The 18,396-nt window shown below is 34.6% G+C and overlaps 3 protein-coding genes and 1 long non-coding RNA gene across 5 annotated transcripts; 2 read left to right on the top strand and 2 right to left on the bottom strand.

The window, feature by feature from the left end:
• Positions 1 to 1,757: 1,757 nt before the first annotated feature.
• On the top strand, positions 1,758 to 9,990 carry spdl1 (spindle apparatus coiled-coil protein 1). The gene is made up of 12 exons (XM_016237464.1): positions 1,758 to 1,913; positions 4,310 to 4,474; positions 4,587 to 4,763; positions 5,091 to 5,285; positions 5,977 to 6,126; positions 6,829 to 6,927; positions 7,231 to 7,341; positions 7,445 to 7,585; positions 7,685 to 7,788; positions 7,871 to 8,058; positions 8,830 to 9,112; positions 9,642 to 9,990. The coding sequence occupies exons 2-12, from the start codon at positions 4,310 to 4,312 to the stop codon at positions 9,799 to 9,801; spliced, it is 1,773 nt and encodes a 590-aa protein (XP_016092950.1). The 5' UTR covers positions 1,758 to 1,913; the 3' UTR covers positions 9,802 to 9,990.
• A 1,287-nt stretch (positions 9,991 to 11,277) lies between these two features.
• LOC107554832 (nucleotide exchange factor SIL1-like) lies at positions 11,278 to 12,767 on the top strand. Its single transcript, XM_016237463.1, has 6 exons — positions 11,278 to 11,665; positions 11,732 to 11,864; positions 11,951 to 12,059; positions 12,145 to 12,247; positions 12,327 to 12,515; positions 12,612 to 12,767. Exons 1-6 carry the CDS (start codon positions 11,567 to 11,569, stop codon positions 12,735 to 12,737), a joined length of 759 nt encoding a protein of 252 aa, XP_016092949.1. The 5' UTR covers positions 11,278 to 11,566; the 3' UTR covers positions 12,738 to 12,767.
• Positions 12,768 to 13,762: 995 nt separating this feature from the next.
• Positions 13,763 to 14,384, bottom strand: LOC107554831 (uncharacterized). Its single transcript, XR_001605106.1, has 2 exons — positions 14,285 to 14,384; positions 13,763 to 14,039 (listed from the first exon to the last, which is right to left on the bottom strand). It is a non-coding gene; the product is annotated as an uncharacterized lncRNA (long non-coding RNA).
• Positions 14,385 to 15,411: 1,027 nt separating this feature from the next.
• Positions 15,412 to 18,333, bottom strand: LOC107554830 (serine protease inhibitor Kazal-type 1-like). Of its 2 annotated transcripts, XM_016237460.1 has the most exons (5): positions 17,765 to 18,039; positions 17,389 to 17,494; positions 16,503 to 16,525; positions 15,934 to 16,037; positions 15,412 to 15,688 (listed from the first exon to the last, which is right to left on the bottom strand). In XM_016237460.1, the coding sequence occupies exons 1-5, from the start codon at positions 17,786 to 17,788 to the stop codon at positions 15,634 to 15,636; spliced, it is 312 nt and encodes a 103-aa protein (XP_016092946.1). In that variant the 5' UTR covers positions 17,789 to 18,039; the 3' UTR covers positions 15,412 to 15,633. The 2 variants fall into 2 exon arrangements, with proteins under 2 accessions (XP_016092946.1, XP_016092948.1); XM_016237462.1 differs by lacking the exons at positions 17,389 to 17,494; positions 17,765 to 18,039 and adding an exon at positions 18,217 to 18,333.
• Positions 18,334 to 18,396: the final 63 nt, after the last annotated feature.

Here is an 18,396-nt window from a genome sequence, read left to right as displayed (position 1 = left end):
TATGTGACGTGACATGTGGCCAAGTATGGTGACCCTTACTTGGAATTAGTGCTCTGCATTTAACCCATCCAAAGTGCACACACACAGCAGTGAACACACACCCGGAGCAGTGGGCAGCCATTTATGCTGCGGCGCCCGGGGAGCAGTTGGGGGTTCGGTGCCTTGCTCAAGGGCACCTCAGTCGTGGTATTGAAGGTGGGAGAGAGCGCCGTACATTCCCCCCCCCCCCCTACAACCCCTGCCGGTACAAGACTCAAACCTCGTAACCTTTGGGTTACGAGTCCGACTTTCTAACCATTGGGCCACGACTTCCCCTTTTGAAGGTCCCCATGTTTAGAAAATGCCACATTCAACAACACTGACCTCTGAGAAAACAAATACAGATATGACGTTTTCTGGGGCATTTGTGTCACTAGTGACATTTTGCCCCAAGACTTGTTTGATTTCTCAAAATGGTCACCTCTCACCAAATCATTTAAACATTTAGTCAGTGATAGCAACTTTATTTGTCTAAGAAAATTATATGTTTTATTGATTGTAGTAGTAACACAAAATAGTTAAACAAACCAAATCTGAATTTATTTATTTTCATTATTTATATTTTTCATGTAGGCTATAGGCCTATATGCACATCTATATACACACACACACACACACACACATACATACATAAAAATATATTTTACAGTCAATGTGAGGCCGGTGGTAAAGTGTGGTGACATCACAGCAAAACTTGCTTGCAAAATAAAACTGAATTTTATTTAAGTTTCATTGAGGGGACAGATGCATGACCTTACCACTCAGCATGAGCAATAGGAACTGATTGTCGAGATCTGCATAACAGATGAAGTGTCTATAGCCAACCCTTTACAGATATTTGGTTACACTTAATGCTGATGGGTGAAGATTATGTCTTTGTATGAGAGTGTTCTCACCTGTTAATATGCAAAACACAACCATCGTCTAAGTGTGAGATGAGGTTTCAAGCTGTTATGGCTGCATATTTTGAATTAAGCTAAAGACTTTAGATATGCAATATAACTAGGTTAACTGTCTGTAAGGACACTATTGCACACTAAGGTAGAAATTAATTACTTATGCCCATATCCAAATGACACAAGAAATATGAGGATGTGACTCATGGGTTCTGTTTACACCTGGTCACCCGAAAGGGATGTTAATACCAGATGTAAACAGGGCCATTTTGAATGCAAACTCAGTTTATTTAGAAAATGAAATCCAAGCAATTCGGAGCTGTTGACAACCTCCCCAGGAACCCCATGAATGTTGATTGATGTGTAACTCCATCACCCCTCACACTTTCTAAAGTAAAAAAAAAAAATCTTCTTTTTTCCCCCAATGTGCTTATCGTTGATGTCATTCCAAATACTTAATTCCTATATGCTGTTTCATACTCCATTGTTTATTACAATGTCATTCATACCTGCAAGAGTGGGCCAAAATTAGGAAGAAGCCACTGAAGCATTTCCATTTTCGTTGTTGTTTTAACATTTTTATTTGTGGATTGAAATGTAATATAAATAAATGTGATGTTTTATGTATTGATATTTTAATATAGGCTAATATATTTATATATTATAATGCAACATTTCAGCCCACGAAAGTTCGTGTCAAATAATAAATAAAGTTCGAGTCAAATAATAAATAAAGTTCGATTTTTGACCCTTTGTGATCTAAATCAATGCTTTTAGTTATAACCAGTACGACCACAGAGTGACACTAGAGAGCGTTGTTTTGTGAAGGATTGGAAACCTCGTGTTTTCTCGCGATACGTGATTGACGACTGCTGCAGAATTCAAACTAGCCGTTTTGAAAGTTCCCGAGCAAGAAAGCGGTTGGGGGCAGTACATTCTTCAGATATAATATTGCTATTGCCAACTTTAAATCCAAAGGTAAACACATTTAAATATGTATTTTGCTGTGCAGCTGTCATTTAGACATGCCATTAAGAAAACATGCTTATTACCAATGCCACGCGATGTTTTTATCGAAGTTTGCACAGATAACGTTAGCCCAACGTAAAGAACTAATGCGTTTAACGCTATAGTTGATCAAAAACATTAGATTCTATCATCATTTACTCACGCTCATGTGATTCCAGACCTTTATGACTTTCTTTCTTCAATGAAAAACTAAAGGAGAATCAAAATGTTACTCTGTGGACTAAGATGCAATGAAAGTGAATGGTGACTGACAGGGCTGGACTGAGGCTATTTTCTTTAAATAAATAAATAAATCATACACACACACACACTGCTGCTCAAAAGTTTGCGATCAGTAATATTTGTAATGTTTTTGAAAAAAGTCTCTTCTGCTCATCATGGTTGCATTTAGTTGATCAGAAATACAGTAAAAAACAGTAATATTGTCAGTTATTATTGCAATTTAAAATAATGGTTTTCTATTTTAATATACTATAAAATGTGATTTTATTTCTGTGATGACAAAGCTGAATTTTCATCAGCCATCACGCCAGTCTTCAGTGTCACATGATCCTTCAGAAATCATTCTAATATGCTGATTTAATATCAATATTGGAAACAGTTTTGCAGCTTTATGTATTTTTTGGCACCTGTGATACTTTTTTTCAAGATTCTTTGATGAATATACATCATTTAGGGATGATAATGATATGATAATAAAGACTTTTCTTGTTAAAAAAAATATATTAAAAAACACTGTTCTTTTTAACTTTATTCATCAAATAATCCTGAAAAAAATATCACAGGTTGCAAAAAATATTAAGCAGCACAACTATTTCCAGCACTGATAATAAATCAGCATATGATTTCTGAAGGATTGTGTGACACTGAAGACTGGAGTAATGATGAAAAATCAGCTTTGCATCACAGAAATAAATTATATATTAAAATAGAAAACCATTATTTTAAATGATAATAATAATATTTTACAATATTACTGTTTTTTCTGTATTTCTGATCAAATAAATACAGCCATGATGAGCAGAAGAGACTTATTTAAAACACATTAAAAGTCTTACTGATCCCAAACTTTTGAACAGCGGTGTGTGTGTATGTTTGTCTCATCAGAATCAGAATCAGAATGAGTTTTTATTGCCAGGTATGTTTACACATACGAGGAATTTGTTTTCATGACAGAAGCTCCACAGTGTAACAGAATGACAGTGACAGAACAAAAACACAGATAATAAAAAATAGAAAAATAGAACAAGTAACTAAGGAATAAAAATATACAAATCGACAATTGTATGTACAGGTATATAACAATAGACAGTTGTATGTACAGGTATATTATGTGCAAATTGAAATGTAGACTGAGTATGAGTGTTAGATAAATAAGTGCCAGTCTTCAGTGTCACATGATCCTTCAGAAATCATTCTAATATGCTGATTTAATATCAATATTGGAAACAGTTTTGCAGCTTTATGTATTTTTTGGAACCTGTGATACTTTTTTTCAAGATTCTTTGATGAATATACATCATTTAGGGATGATAATGATATGATAATAAAGACTTTTCTTGTTAAAAAAAATATATTAAAAAACACTGTTCTTTTTAACTTTATTCATAAAAATAATCCTGAAAAAAATATCACAGGTTGCAAAAAATATTAAGCAGCACAACTATTTCCAGCACTGATAATAAATCAGCATATGATTTCTGAAGGATTGTGTGACACTGAAGACTGGAGTAATGATGAAAAATCAGCTTTGCATCACAGAAATAAATTATATATTAAAATAGAAAACCATTATTTTAAATGATAATAATAATATTTTACAATATTACTGTTTTTTCTGTATTTCTGATCAAATAAATACAGCCATGATGAGCAGAAGAGACTTATTTAAAACACATTAAAAGTCTTACTGATCCCAAACTTTTGAACAGCGGTGTGTGTGTATGTTTGTCTCATCAGAATCAGAATCAGAATGAGTTTTTATTGCCAGGTATGTTTACACAATTTGTTAATTTGTTTTCATGACAGAAGCTCCACAGTGTAACAGAATGACAGTGACAGAACAAAAACACAGATAATAAAAAATAGAAAAATAGAACAAGTAACTAAGGAATAAAAATATACAAATCGACAATTGTATGTACAGGTATATAACAATAGACAGTTGTATGTACAGGTATATTATGAAATGGCAAATTGAAATGTAGACTGAGTGTGTGTGTTAGATAAATAAGTGTATGAGTGAATAAATAGTTATATTTATTTATATATATATATATGAGACAAAAAGTCTACACATGCTTGTACACGGGTAAATGATAAAACATTTTTCTCTCTAATTTGAGATGTCAGATCTAGAGGATGAGATTAAAGTGTTGCGGCGGAAGGTGCAGGAAGGAGAAGAGGCACTTCAGAGGGCTGGACAGTATGGACTTCAACTCTTGGATGACAAAATGGATCTGCACAACAAATTGGAGGAACAACGAATCGAGATGTCCAATGTCATTGAGGTACTGACCCAGCACTGGTTTGCAGTATTTGATCTCCACACACAGTATGATGATTGACAGTCCAGTCGATCCGTGAATGATTCCTTAAATGTGCTAAATTCTCCAATTGCAGGCACTGGAACAAGAGAAATACTCTTTACAGAGGGATGTTGAGCTAAAGGCCCGCATGCTGGAGAGTCTGCGATCAGAATTTGATCTCGTCAGAAACCAACAGAAACATCAAATGGAGCAGCAACAAACTCTGCTGGAGAGGAGCCATGCTCTTGAGCTCAGCGATTTAAAGAATAAGGTCAGCTCATATGCTCTTCAGAAGGTTTTTTTTTTTCCAAAATAAAGCAGGAGTTCCCAGAGGATTCATTCATCTTCCATGTTTTTATCCGTTTAAAGCTGACGCATGTCATTTTTTAAAATGTTACAATAATTTCTGACCACTGGAAATGGCGGAGTGTTCAGGAAACCTATTAGAAAACAATTTTAATTTTTGCATTTGGTGATGCCACTAGTAGCAAAAAAAACTTGAGTTGAAGCATAATTTCAAAAGGTTACTTATTGAATAGCTTATTGTCCTGAAAATAAATGTTATCTCATCTGTGGTGCTGATGAAATGTCTTTGTAGTTGGAAAAAATGAAGACAGATTTAGAGGAGGCTCAACTTGCTGAGAAGCAGATGAGACACAAGCTGGACCAGCAGTCTGAAGCACTAAACAGCAAAACCGAAGAACTTCGTGTCCTTACAGAACGTGCACATGAAACAATGTCCTCCGAGATCCTTGAGCTGCAAATGCAGAAGATGGATATGGAATCAGCAATGGTAGAGTACTTTCCAGTCTTTATTTTTAATGGAAGTAAGTGGTTTCATAGAAATAAGGAATGTCAGTGTGTAGGGCTGGGCGATATGTATATTTACATATCATACAATATCTATATTTATCACAAAATTCATTTACCATTAATGGGGAAGAAAATGCTTTCCACATGTTTGTTAGTTTTGAGAATAAATGCTAAGAACATTTGTTTGTTCACAATTGAACTCCACAGAGCTAGCTTTTAATTTAGGGCCCCATGAAATCTGTTTTATTTTCCTCTAAATTCTGTTTTCCATTCTGTTTTTTCCTGGATTCTGTGTTTTATGGTTCAATACAAATGTATCAAAAAAATTGTGTGTAATTATGAATTAATACATCTTTAACAGTTTAATCAATCTTCTAAAATGTAATGGAAAACAATTTACAATGTACAATTTACAATTTTATGTTTACAACAGCACTGAATAACTGGTATTTGGTTGTATAATATTCTTTAAAAATATTATTATTAATATTTTTCTCAAATTAAATTGTGAAGAGCTTGCGAACTGACACCAGTTAATTCATGTTGAGTAAAAATGTCCAGAGCTTGTCATTGTTATTGACTTAAATTTTATCGTGACTGAATATGATAACGTTTTATCGCCCAGCACTATCAGTGTGCCCTTGGTGCTGAAGTGTGACCTTGTCTTGCAGGCAACTTTGGAGCAGGAGCTTCAGGAGGCACGATACAAAGAAGAGCAACTACATTTGGCCAACACCACCCTCCAGAGACAACTAGAGAGACTCACGGAAGAGAAGGAAGAGAGAGAGAGAGAGGCAGTGTCCTGCTACAATTCTTTGGAGGCACGTCTATAAGCATTTTCAAGTAAACATGTTTATGAAACATGTATTTACACTACCTTTCAAAAAGTCTGTAAGATATTTTAAACGAAGTCTCTTATGCTCACCAAGGCTGCATTTATTAGATCAAAAATACAGTAAAAAGTAATATTGTAAAATATTATTACAATTGAAATAACTGTGTTGTATTTTAATATATTTTAAAATGTACTTTATTCCTGTGATGGCAAAGCGAAGTCTTCAGTGTCACATGTTACTTCAGAAATCATTTTAATATGCAGATGTGATGCTGAAGAAACATTTTTTAATATTATCACAGTTGAAAAAAGTTGTCTTGGTATTTTTGTGATAACCGTAATATATATATTTTTTTTTTCAGGATTCTTTGAGAAATAGAACAACATTCGTTTGTAAAAATTTTTTAGTTTTAGATCAGTTTGGATCAATTTAATGCATTCCTGTAGAACAAAAGTATTAATTTCCCTAAACATTTTTAAACGGTATTGTTATATTGACATGGATAATGTAGATAATACTCTAGAAAAATATGTCCTATAGTGATAAGTAGGCCCACATGGAATTCTGATGCACATTTTCTGTGCTGATTGAGGGGAAAACCTAATTAAGTCAAAGATTAAATCTTTTTTAAAGAGAGAAAAAAAAAAAATATATATATAAAAACATTTTTTGTTCTACTGTATGTAGAAAGCTCGTGAAGCCAACCAAGACCTTCAAATCCAGCTGGAACAGGTGTTGCAGCAGGCACAAGATCCAAACAGCAAAGGCAATTCTTTATTTTCTGAGGTACAGCATTAAGCGTTACTTCTACTACTTGGCTTTATGATATTTATGTCTGCCAAAAGCTTTCATTGTAATTAAAGATTAATTTCAAGAGCATCTGAATAACATTTTATAATACCAATGCAATACTATTTTTTTTGTTTGTTAAAAAAATTATAATTGCATATAAATTGTTAATATGGGACAGCTACTCCAAATATTTCAAAGATATTGCTTGATAATAATAAAACTGTAGTTACTAAATGTTTTGAGAGGTTACACTTAAATTGCTTTGTGCCATGACACAAAATATTTGGATTTGCACAGGTAGAGGACAAGAGAGCAGAGATGGAGCGGCAGCTGAAAAGCATGAAACGACAGCATGAGTCTCTACAAAAGCAGCATGCTCTCACCAAACAACATATGCACCGCATGAAGGTAAATAGTGGTTTCTAAGAAATTTTTAATAATTTCTTAATAAAATAAAAGTTTTATTTACAATACATACACATTATTGTTTTCCTTGTGTGTGCCGTTTTAGATGCAGATAGCCACCCTTATGCAGCTCCAGGGCAACAGGGCTGACCCAGCACAGCTTGAACGACTGCAATTCATGTTATCTGACAAAAACAATGAGATAGAAAGCTTGATGATGAAAGTAAGAGAGCTGGAGAAAGCGAAGGTGAGCTTAGCATATCACATTCAACATAGAAATTATGAAACATATTAAAGTCTGAGAAATGAATAGTAATAACTAATGCTAATGTGACGTCACCAACAGATGACTGTAAAAGACCAGCATCCACCTGCCCCCTCTAAAGAAGGCGAGGTTATGGATGAGACTTATTACACAGACCTATTAAAAATGCAACTTTCAAATTCAAAGTAAGTATTCTCTCATCAGTTATTTGTACTGGTGGTGTTACTTTAGAACTTTTCAAAACAATCATGACATGTATGTGTATAGGAAAGATGCAGAGAAACTGAAGGACGAGTTGTCCATGGCAAGAATGAAGGCTCTCTCTGAAAGTCAGAGAGTGTTGGAGTTGGAGAGGAAACTTTATGGCACAGAGCAAGCACTAAAACAAAGACACAGTGACAATATGAGGCTCCAGGTCAAGCTTGAAGAACTAAAGATGAAATATATACCTAACGGTAATTTTTACTCCATCTCTGAAAATTAGTTTTCTACATAAACCTGTTTATTGTGTAATAGAGTCCAACAGTCGGTTCCGGAAGTAAAAATTATTTTCATTTTCTCCAAAGGAGCATTGATTTTTAACAATAACCTATAAATCTAAGTCTAAGACTGATCTAATGTGATCTATGAGGATGTTAATCATTGGTATGATTCTGCAAAGAACTCTCCACCAATTTACAATCACGACAAGCAAATTAATAAAAAAAAACTCTTTAGCACTCATTTCCACGAAGCACAGAAGAAATGGACAGCACCTGAGTTAAATATTTGAGTGTCACAGCAAAGGGTCTGAATACTTAGGACCATGTGATATTTCAGTTTTTCTTTTTTAATAAATCTGCAAAAATGTCAACAATTCTGTGTTTTTCTGTCAATATGGGGTGCTGTGTGTACATTAATGAGGAAAAAAACTTAACTTGAATGATTTTAGCAAATGGCTGCAATATTGTTAAGAGTGAAAATTTTAAGGGGGTCTGAATACTTTCCGTACCCACTGTATATATACACACACACATTTTTATTACTCATAAAATGTTAATTACACAGAATAAAAATATGTAGTTGTACTTTTTGCGTATGTACTTTTTAAAAATATGTATGGGAAAAATACTTTGGAACTACTAACTTGGCAAAAATACTATTGCACTCTATTGGGTAACTGCTGTAATTCATCTTTGCGCTGCTATTATGTGCTGGTAATAAATGTACCATTGTTATGTATTCAGAGGTGAACAAAGTACAAGTACAGAAACGCCGCCGGGAGAAGTTTCCTTTAGCGGTTCCAGAGGAAAAATCAGCACCTAGCAAAGAGGAAACTGCAACAATGGACATTGAGCCAAGCAAGGGCTCTAGTACAGAGGAAAAAACCCTCAGTCATCCTGTTGAGAAGCCAGTTGTGATCCCCTTGCAGTCTGCACAACCCTCAGAACCCAACCCTGTCATGTCCCGTGAAAGCAAGTCTGTCCGAATCTGTGAGGATCCCCCAGTCTGCATTCCTGATGCGCCCAGGTCAGTGCCAACCTCTGCATGCCAACCCTTCTCCTTTCTGCTGCGCTGTGTCAACTTTACAGTCTTTGTCATCTTCCTCTTCCTGGGTTTTATGAGAACACTCGCTCCTCGACCGTCACTTCCCTCTCTACCGTTGCCACTCAGGAACCCTGTAGCTCGAAGACATTTAATCCCATGAGATATTGGTTTATTGACTACACTTTAAGAAGATGAACTGTTAAATCATTGTGAAATGTAGCCTGATATTTGAGTAATATAAATACATAGTTAACCTTTTGCACTTCAACTGTCAGAACCTTTTGACAGTGACATTAAAATTTTAACTTTTAAAGAAACACACATGTGGCAGTAGCAATAATGTTAGTTACATTAACTTGCAATAATTAAAATGTTACTTTTTAAAGAAACACTCCTGTGACAGTAGCAATAATGGTTGTTACAATTAACTAAATGTTGTTTTATGACATTTACATTTTAGCACTTAAGGTCTGTAATTTGAACCACGACAAACTGAATGATTTGCCTGTAGGTCTCCTGTAAGTGACTCCAATAGCAAGAATGAGGATCAAACTCATCAAAGCAGCGAAGAGGAGGAGAACTGGAGAACTGAAAGGAAGAGGATAAAGTACCAACAGCCCACTCATGTTAACTCAGAAAAAACTATGGCAAACGAGTGTGCTCAACAGTAGTTTGGCTATTGTAAAATGTGAATTCTTTATCAATATTTGTCATACTTAAAAAAAAAAAAACACACAAAAATACAAGATATTGTGTATGAATTTTACAGGTGTATAATTTACATCATTATTTGATTTGTGGCTTGTCCTGCCTATGCACCTGATTTGTAAAACAGTTTACCTTTTTTTACATGTATTAATAAGCGCTGTAAAATAATTAACTATTTTCGACTGTTTGAATAAAAAAGGTGAATTAATGCAGCCTGATTAGTAATTCATAAATTTCTGGTACTCAGCTTGCTGTGTACCTATTATTTCTATGTTTTAGAGTGGTTTACAAACAAACAATAAGAGCCAGATTGCTATGGTCTTCAGTTTTTGGCTTTCACTGTGAGACACTGATTGATTAACAGTATATAAGCCACTGTGTTATTCTATTGAGTACAGTATTTGCCATTTTCTCATAATATGTTCTGCTTCAGCTGCATTTGTGCAAAATGGTTAGTTTATATAATCATTAGTATAGCCTTATTGTTGATTTCTTTTTCTCAATTTGTTGTTTTGGTACCGAAAAGTGTTTTTTTTTATAGATTTGTATTATGCTGTTTGTGTAATTCACATATAGGTAATTCACAGGAAGTTTACATTAAAATTGTAGCTGTGTACTATTTTAAAAATGTAATATAAAAATATTTAAATTACTTTTTTAAAAAGGGGTAGGTTTAACCATAGACATGGACAGGGGTTTAAAGGGATAGTTCACCCAAAAATTTAAATTTGATGTTTATCTGCTTACCCCCAGGGCACCCAAGATGTAGGTGACTTTGTTTCTTCAGTAGAACACATATGATGATTTTTAACTTTAACCGTTGCAGTCTATCAGTCGTATAATGCATGGCAATTGTAACAAAATCTATGAGAGTAAAAAAAACATGCACAGACAAATCCAAATTAAACCCTGCGGCTCGTGACGACACATTGATGTCCTAAGGCTGGATATCAACACACCCATTAACGTAAACTACGCCAGAGCGCGTACACACCTCACGCACCGGATGTGGTGCGTGCGCCCAAAGACAGTTGGACATAGTGGTGTATTAGAGGTAAAAACTGATATAAATACTGTTCGGTTTCTGGCACAAACCGATCGTTTCGTGTCTTAGGACATCAATGTGTGTTCACAAGCCGCAGGGTTTAATTTGGATTTGTGCATGTTTTTTTTACTCTCATAGATTTTGTTACCATTGCCATGCATTATAAGACTGATAGACTGCAACGGCTGGAGTTAAAAATCATCATATGTGTTCTACTGAAGAAACAAAGTTACCTACATCTTGGATGCCCTGGGGGTAAGCAGATAAACATCAAATTTCATTTTTGGGTGAACTATCCCTTTAACTTGCCTTTGATTGCGTCAGGAAAAGGTGCATCTTCCTTTAGCCAATCATCGCGACCAGAAAGAATGACGTTTTCCGAAAACACACACTTGCATTTGTCTGATTGGTTCACGTATTCCGTCCAGATGGACTACGGAAATGCACGTGCCGGTTTCTAGTTGTTTCTTTTTGGATGGTGCAGGCGTTAAACTCCGCATGTTAACAACTTCAATAAAACGGGCAAATCCAGGATGAGTTAATTTAATAACCGAATATCGTTAAAGTCTGGGAATGGATTTTGGTATCGGCTGGTATCCTGGCAATGGATGACCTATGATTGTTTATCATATTATTTTTCATAATTCATCTGCACGCATATTGCAATTTCTTTGTCCAAGATAATGATAACCAGACGTATTATACAAAAGAAGTGGCGACTTGGACTGTCAATCGCCCTCTGGCTCGTCAGTCTTCATCTCATATGTGCCCACAGTGTGAAGGTGAGATCACAACTTAGTATTACTTTTATTGTAACACTTTAATAACGATTACTTTTGGCTACGCAGTCACCAACAGCCCTGTCTATCAAAGAAGGCTCTGATGATCATAGCCAGGGTGAAGAGACACTGCTAGAGGATGAGGATTCTGAAGATCTGGAGGTGTTTAGACCTACAGACAAGTGGCAAACTCTAAAACCAGGTGTTTATTCCCATGCTGGCTTTTGTGTCCTAACATAAATAGATAATTAACTGATCAAGTCCTTATTTATCTGTAATTCAATTTAGGTCAAGCAATTCCAGCAGGCTCTCATGTCCGATTGAATATTCAGACGGGCCAAAGAGAGGTCAAGTTGGGAGAGGAGGAAGGTCTCAAATACCGGAGAGATGGAAATAGGTATAGTGATAGAATAATGTAGTATTCTAAAATAAATACATGGATCATATAGCTAGTCATGCTTATTTTTTCCTCTGTGGAGCAGGCAAGGGATGAACACACACAACCCCTCATTCACAGCTGAGGAGTTGAAAGAGGCTTTGAAAAAGTATAAAGAAGGAATGGATGATCCTGTGGACACAACACAAGTATGTTCATTTCAGTTTATCTCTAACCATTTTCCTTTGTTACTGAGTTTTTTTTTTAAATCCAGATGTATGATTATAGGACGAAGATGCAGTGAGGGCCCAATTTCGCCCCATCGAAGAGCTGAAAAAAGACATGGAGGCACTTGACATGCTAATGGAAACAGATGTTCAAGTTATGATGAGGCTTTTAAACCAGTTAAATAATACTAACAGCTCAACCGAGGAGAAAGTCACAGCTCTTCTTGACTTGGAGTACCTTGTGCATCAGGTCAAGCCTCAGTTATGATTATGAAGCAAAATGTCTTATACAGTTCACTGCTTCTCAAAGTCACTGAATCCCATTGTTTGTTTGTTTTTCTTATAGGTAGATAATGGCCAGAATTTGGTGTCCATGGGAGGAATGCAACTGGTTATAAATGCTTTAAACAGTACAGACATTCATCTCCAGAAGAGTGCTGCGTTTGTTCTTGGATCTGCTGTTTCAAGGTAAGTGGTATTTTCTTCATCAAAACCACTGCTTACACATGATTTAAACTGGTCACATTTACTGTTCAGTGAATTTTTGTGTGCAAAATCCAGTGATTTCATTAGAAATCCATGCAATCAGGAGGAATTTCCCCACGCAATTGGTGGGTTTTTGTTAAATGTGAGCCAAAATCATCACAATTAAAAGAACCAAAGACTTAAACTACTTCAGTCTGTGTGCATTGAATTTATTTAATACACGAGTTTCACAATTTGAGTTGAATTACTGAAATAAATGAACTTTTCCACGACATTCTAATTTATTGAGATGCACCGGTAGTTCCAACTTGCCTCAACACACCTGCTGGTAAGTTTCTAGTATGTCTAGTAAGAGCTTGATTAGCTGGTTCAGGTGTGTTTAATTGGGGTTGGAGCTAAACTCTGCAGGACACCGGCCCTCCAGGACCGAGTTTGGGCAGCCCTGAGCTATTTGAAAATGTTTACATAATTAGAACGGCAAAAGACAATTTAAAATGTGTTCACCAAAAAAAAAACAGAGTAAAACTCCAAAACAGATTTTCTAAGTTTTTAGAAGTGTTCTTGTTTTTTTTATTCATATGTATCAGGTTTTATTTACTTTAAATAAGCTTTTTAACATTCTAATTATGATCAGATTCTTATAATACAAAGACAGTTGTATCATCCCAATATTTACTTTATGCCTCTCAAACATGTCCAAATGAATTTCATTTCAGAAAACAAAAACATGTACATTATAGAAAATATATGTTCAAGTCAGTGTGTGTAAATTGCATTTTTAATGCATTTTTGAATGATGCAAAAAAAAAAAAAAAAAACGAAATCTTGCATTCACCCACATATTAAAATATTTTAAGTATTTTTAGCTTTCTGATGTTTCTTATCTGGCTCAGGAAAAAAAAAATGCTCATATGTGCTACAAAATTATGCCGTTTTTCTTTTCAGTACAGAGCCATAGTAATTATGTAGCAAAAAGAAGAAAGAACATTTAGAGTTGGAGAATGTGGCTTATTTGAAATTATTTTTATTAATTTATTAAGAAAATAGAGCTCTTAAATGCTTCTCTGTTTATTGCATGAGATTACATGTCGACAAAGCAATGTCTGATAAAGTTCCAATAGCATATGTCTTCCTATTATACTGATTAATGTATGACAGAAAATCATGCTGGTTGTTGCTGTAGTATCTAAATGGAAAGCCATTGTGGATGCCATAGATGTAACGGCAGTGAATTCAGGAGGTCTCACACACTCCTACGTGCTTCAGGTTGACATTCTTGTCACGAGACCTAAACAGAGAAGAGGCACAAGTTCTGTTTGAACTGCTGTCAAGAATGTTTACTATGTCTTGTGCTTTTTTTTTTAATAATAGATCATTAGTCCTCATAATGAAAACATAGCTGTTTCTAAACCTTGGGAGGTTTGTTATTGATTCACAGCAGACATCTGGGCTTAGCCTGAGATTTCTCACATCTGTTGCCTCAGCCTTCTCAAAATGTTGAATTTACATTGCACAAATGTTCAGCTCACGTACTTGTTCTCCCAGTGTAGCATGCACTCATTGGAGTATGTGACACCATCATCTCCACACACTGGATTGTACTCACGAGTACATCCAAAATCAGGAACACTGTTGTCCTATTATGATGTCAAGAGAGATTCCCAAAATCAAACCAAATATTATGGCACTTTACCACTATTTTACTTGATTATACACTACTGTTCAAAAGTTTGGGGTCAGTAAGATTTCTTTTTAAAGACATGAATCATTTTAAGCAAGGCCACTTTAAATTGATCAAAAGTAAAACAGTTATGTTACAAAATCAAAAGATTTCTATTTCAAATAAATGGTAAACAATTCTATTCATTAAAGAATCCTGAAAACATTGTATTAAGGTTTCCACAAAAATATTACACAGCATGACCGTTTTAACACTGATAAAAAAATCATAAACATTTATTGAGCACAACATCAGCATAGTATTACTATTTCTGAAGGATCACGTGACAATGAATACTGGAGTAATGATAATATTAGTTTTTACTGTATTTTTGATCAAATAAATGCAACCTTGGTGAGCATAAGAGAGGTTTTTTTCTTTAACTTACCTCACTCTGTTGTGCTTCTGCCACTGTGGAAACAGTATTGAAAAATGTATATTATTTCGAAAAAATAAACCAAGAAAGGCACTAATGTTGCCTGTTGAAATTCCAGACGAGTCTTAGATAAAAATGTAAAAAAAAAAAAGTGGCTAAGCAAGTTTTGTACTTTCTTTTCAACCTATTGTATGTTTTGCTTGAATAGCTTCTAGGTCCTTTACGCATTTGCACTTCTCTTTTTTCCTTTTGTTATGATCTTTATAATTAGAAAACAAAAACATGTACATTATAGAAAATATATGTTCAAGTCAGTGTGTGTAAATTGCATTTTTAATGCATTTTTGAATAATGCAAAAAAAAAAAAAAAACGAAATCTTGCATTCACCCACATATTAAAATATTTTAAGTATTTTTAGCTTTCTGATGTTTCTTATCTGGCTCAGGAAAAAAAAAATGCTCATATGTGCTACAAAATTATGCCGTTTTTCTTTTCAGTACAGAGCCATAGTAATTATGTAGCAAAAAGAAGAAAGAACATTTAGAGTTGGAGAATGTGGCTTATTTGAAATTATTTTTATTAATTTATTAAGAAAATAGAGCTCTTAAATGCTTCTCTGTTTATTGCATGAGATTACATGTCGACAAAGCAATGTCTGATAAAGTTCCAATAGCATATGTCTTCCTATTATACTGATTAATGTATGACAGAAAATCATGCTGGTTGTTGCTGTAGTATCTAAATGGAAAGCCATTGTGGATGCCATAGATGTAACGGCAGTGAATTCAGGAGGTCTCACACACTCCTACGTGCTTCAGGTTGACATTCTTGTCACGAGACCTAAACAGAGAAGAGGCACAAGTTCTGTTTGAACTGCTGTCAAGAATGTTTACTATGTCTTGTGCTTTTTTTTTTTATAATAGATCTCATAATGTCATAATGAAAACATAGCTGTTTCTAAACCTTGGGAGGTTTGTTATTGATTCACAGCAGACATCTGGGCTGATTTCTCACTTTCTCACATCTGTTGCCTCAGCCTTCTCAAAATGTTGAATTTACATTGCACAAATGTTCAGCTCACGTACTTGTTCTCCCAGTGTAGCATGCACTCATTGGAGTATGTGACACCATCATCTCCACACACTGGATTGTACTCACGAGTACATCCAAAATCAGGAACACTGTTGTCCTATTATGATGTCAAGAGAGATTCCCAAAATCAAACCAAATATTATGGCACTTTACCACTATTTTACTTGATTATACACTACTGTTCAAAAGTTTGGGGTCAGTAAGATTTCTTTTTAAAGACATGAATCATTTTAAGCAAGGCCACTTTAAATTGATCAAAAGTAAAACAGTTATGTTACAAAATATTTCTATTTCAAATAAATGGTAAACAATTCTATTCATTAAAGAATCCTGAAAACATTGTATTAAGGTTTCCACAAAAATATTACACAGCATGACCGTTTTAACACTGATAAAAAAATCATAAACATTTATTGAGCACAACATCAGCATAGTATTACTATTTCTGAAGGATCACGTGACAATGAATACTGGAGTAATGATAATATTAGTTTTTACTGTATTTTTGATCAAATAAATGCAACCTTGGTGAGCATAAGAGAGGTTTTTTTCTTTAACTTACCTCACTCTGTTGTGCTTCTGCCACTGTGGAAACAGTATTGAAAAATGTATATTATTTCGAAAAAATAAACCAAGAAAGGCACTAATGTTGCCTGTTGAAATTCCAGACGAGTCTTAGATAAAAATGTAAAAAAAAAAAAGTGGCTAAGCAAGTTTTGTACTTTCTTTTCAACCTATTGTATGTTTTGCTTGAATAGCTTCTAGGTCCTTTACGCATTTGCACTTCTCTTTTTTCCTTTTGTTATGATCTTTATAATTAAAAACAACAACAAAAAAAACAATAATTAACTCATTTAAGTCATTTTAACATCCTTTTATGTTCTTGAGTGTATTTGCATGGATTAAAGGGATATATGTTCCTACAATACTTCAGAATAGGTTCTAGTCAGAGAATCAGGCTGGATAAAGGAGATGTCACCTTATAACAACAATTCAACTTATCAATTCTGGGCTGTTTCTGTCCGTATGTTCTCTTTTTTTGAAAACAGCAAAAAGTCTGATCCACTTAACAGCATCTCAGTTCTCATCAGTGTCAAATGTCATCGATCATGGATCTCTACAACATAGACCCATTCCAAAATATCACAAAATGGGTCTGTCTGGGTTAGTGAATAATGGCTCTAAAGAACGACTTTTAATCTTGTGAGCTGTAACCTTATCATGTGTGGATTTTCCGGAAAGCAAACCATGAATTGAAAGTCATCCATATGTTAAACAGATATTGTGTATCTCAAACATGCTTATTATAACACGTCAGTGTCATATGATGCATGTTAATCAACAATAGTAGTCTGATCTATCTATCTGGCTTTGGTTTGAATTAAGATTGCACAATATTCACATTTCATTGTATTTATGTACCATAAAATGCCAATTTTGATACTTACCAGAGAGGTAAATGAGAACAGAAACGCAGATCAGAATAGCCAACTTCATGGTCACAGTCGAGTTGAGAGTGGGAAACTCAGCAGGTGTATCTTTGTATCCGGGTCTCTATAGTTATATAGCTTTTGAAATGAACCAACACTCCTCCCTCCCTCCCTCTCATTGTTTCTGCCTACCCAGAAAGAACCTGACTGATGACATTCATGCAATGGTCCATAAACAATGACTAAGGGCATTTGGGACTAAGGTCATTTGTTTGTGGTTTTTAGATTAGACATGACTTGCCAATAAAGTGCATCAAAAAGAAACTGCTTCTGTTTCTTACCATTTATACTGGCTTTTAATTAAACGGGAATAGCAATAGAAAGCTGTACTTACAAGCATAAAGTCCCTCTTATCCATAAGAGGAGCAAAGCTGGATAATCAGAGCTCTAAATAAAGGTCTGATTTGACAAACATGATGGCTAACTTCATTAAATCGCAAAATGTCTGTTGCAGAAAATGATGGTTCATTACCTGTGATAGTTTTCCGTCAGTAAATGCCTTGTTGGTCTTAACATATGCAGCAATAATTGCTCATTTGCTTTATTTGATTGATGGCCTGCCCTCCTATCAGTTTGGGATGCTTTTGTTTTCTGAACGTTGTTTTTATAGTGTTATGATAAGTACATCTTATGTAGTCATGAAACATTCCATCAAGAGATTAGGTAACAATTCATCAGTTTGATGAGTAGTCAAACAGAACTAAAACTATAATTAAGAGGGACGCGTGCAATGTCTTTAATGAGAGAAACATTTAAAGGATAGTTCATCCAAAATCATTTACTCACCCTGATGTCCCAACCTTTTCTTTTGAAGAGATGGCAGAATTTTAAGGACGGTCAATCTAGTAACCATTATTATTTTAAAGGAATCTTTTGTTCCATACAAAAAAAAAAGTGAAGTGTGACCGAGAATGTCATTCTAACCATTATTATTTTAAAGGAATCTTTTGTTCCATACAAAAAAAA

The sequence above is a fragment of the Sinocyclocheilus grahami genome, unplaced genomic scaffold (genome assembly GCF_001515645.1).
Source record: "Sinocyclocheilus grahami isolate Dianchi unplaced genomic scaffold, SAMN03320097.WGS_v1.1 scaffold515.1, whole genome shotgun sequence".
Classification (NCBI taxonomy): domain Eukaryota; kingdom Metazoa; phylum Chordata; class Actinopteri; order Cypriniformes; family Cyprinidae; genus Sinocyclocheilus; species Sinocyclocheilus grahami.
Note: the sequence above shows the minus strand (reverse complement) of the source record. Positions and strands in the feature narration are given on the sequence as shown.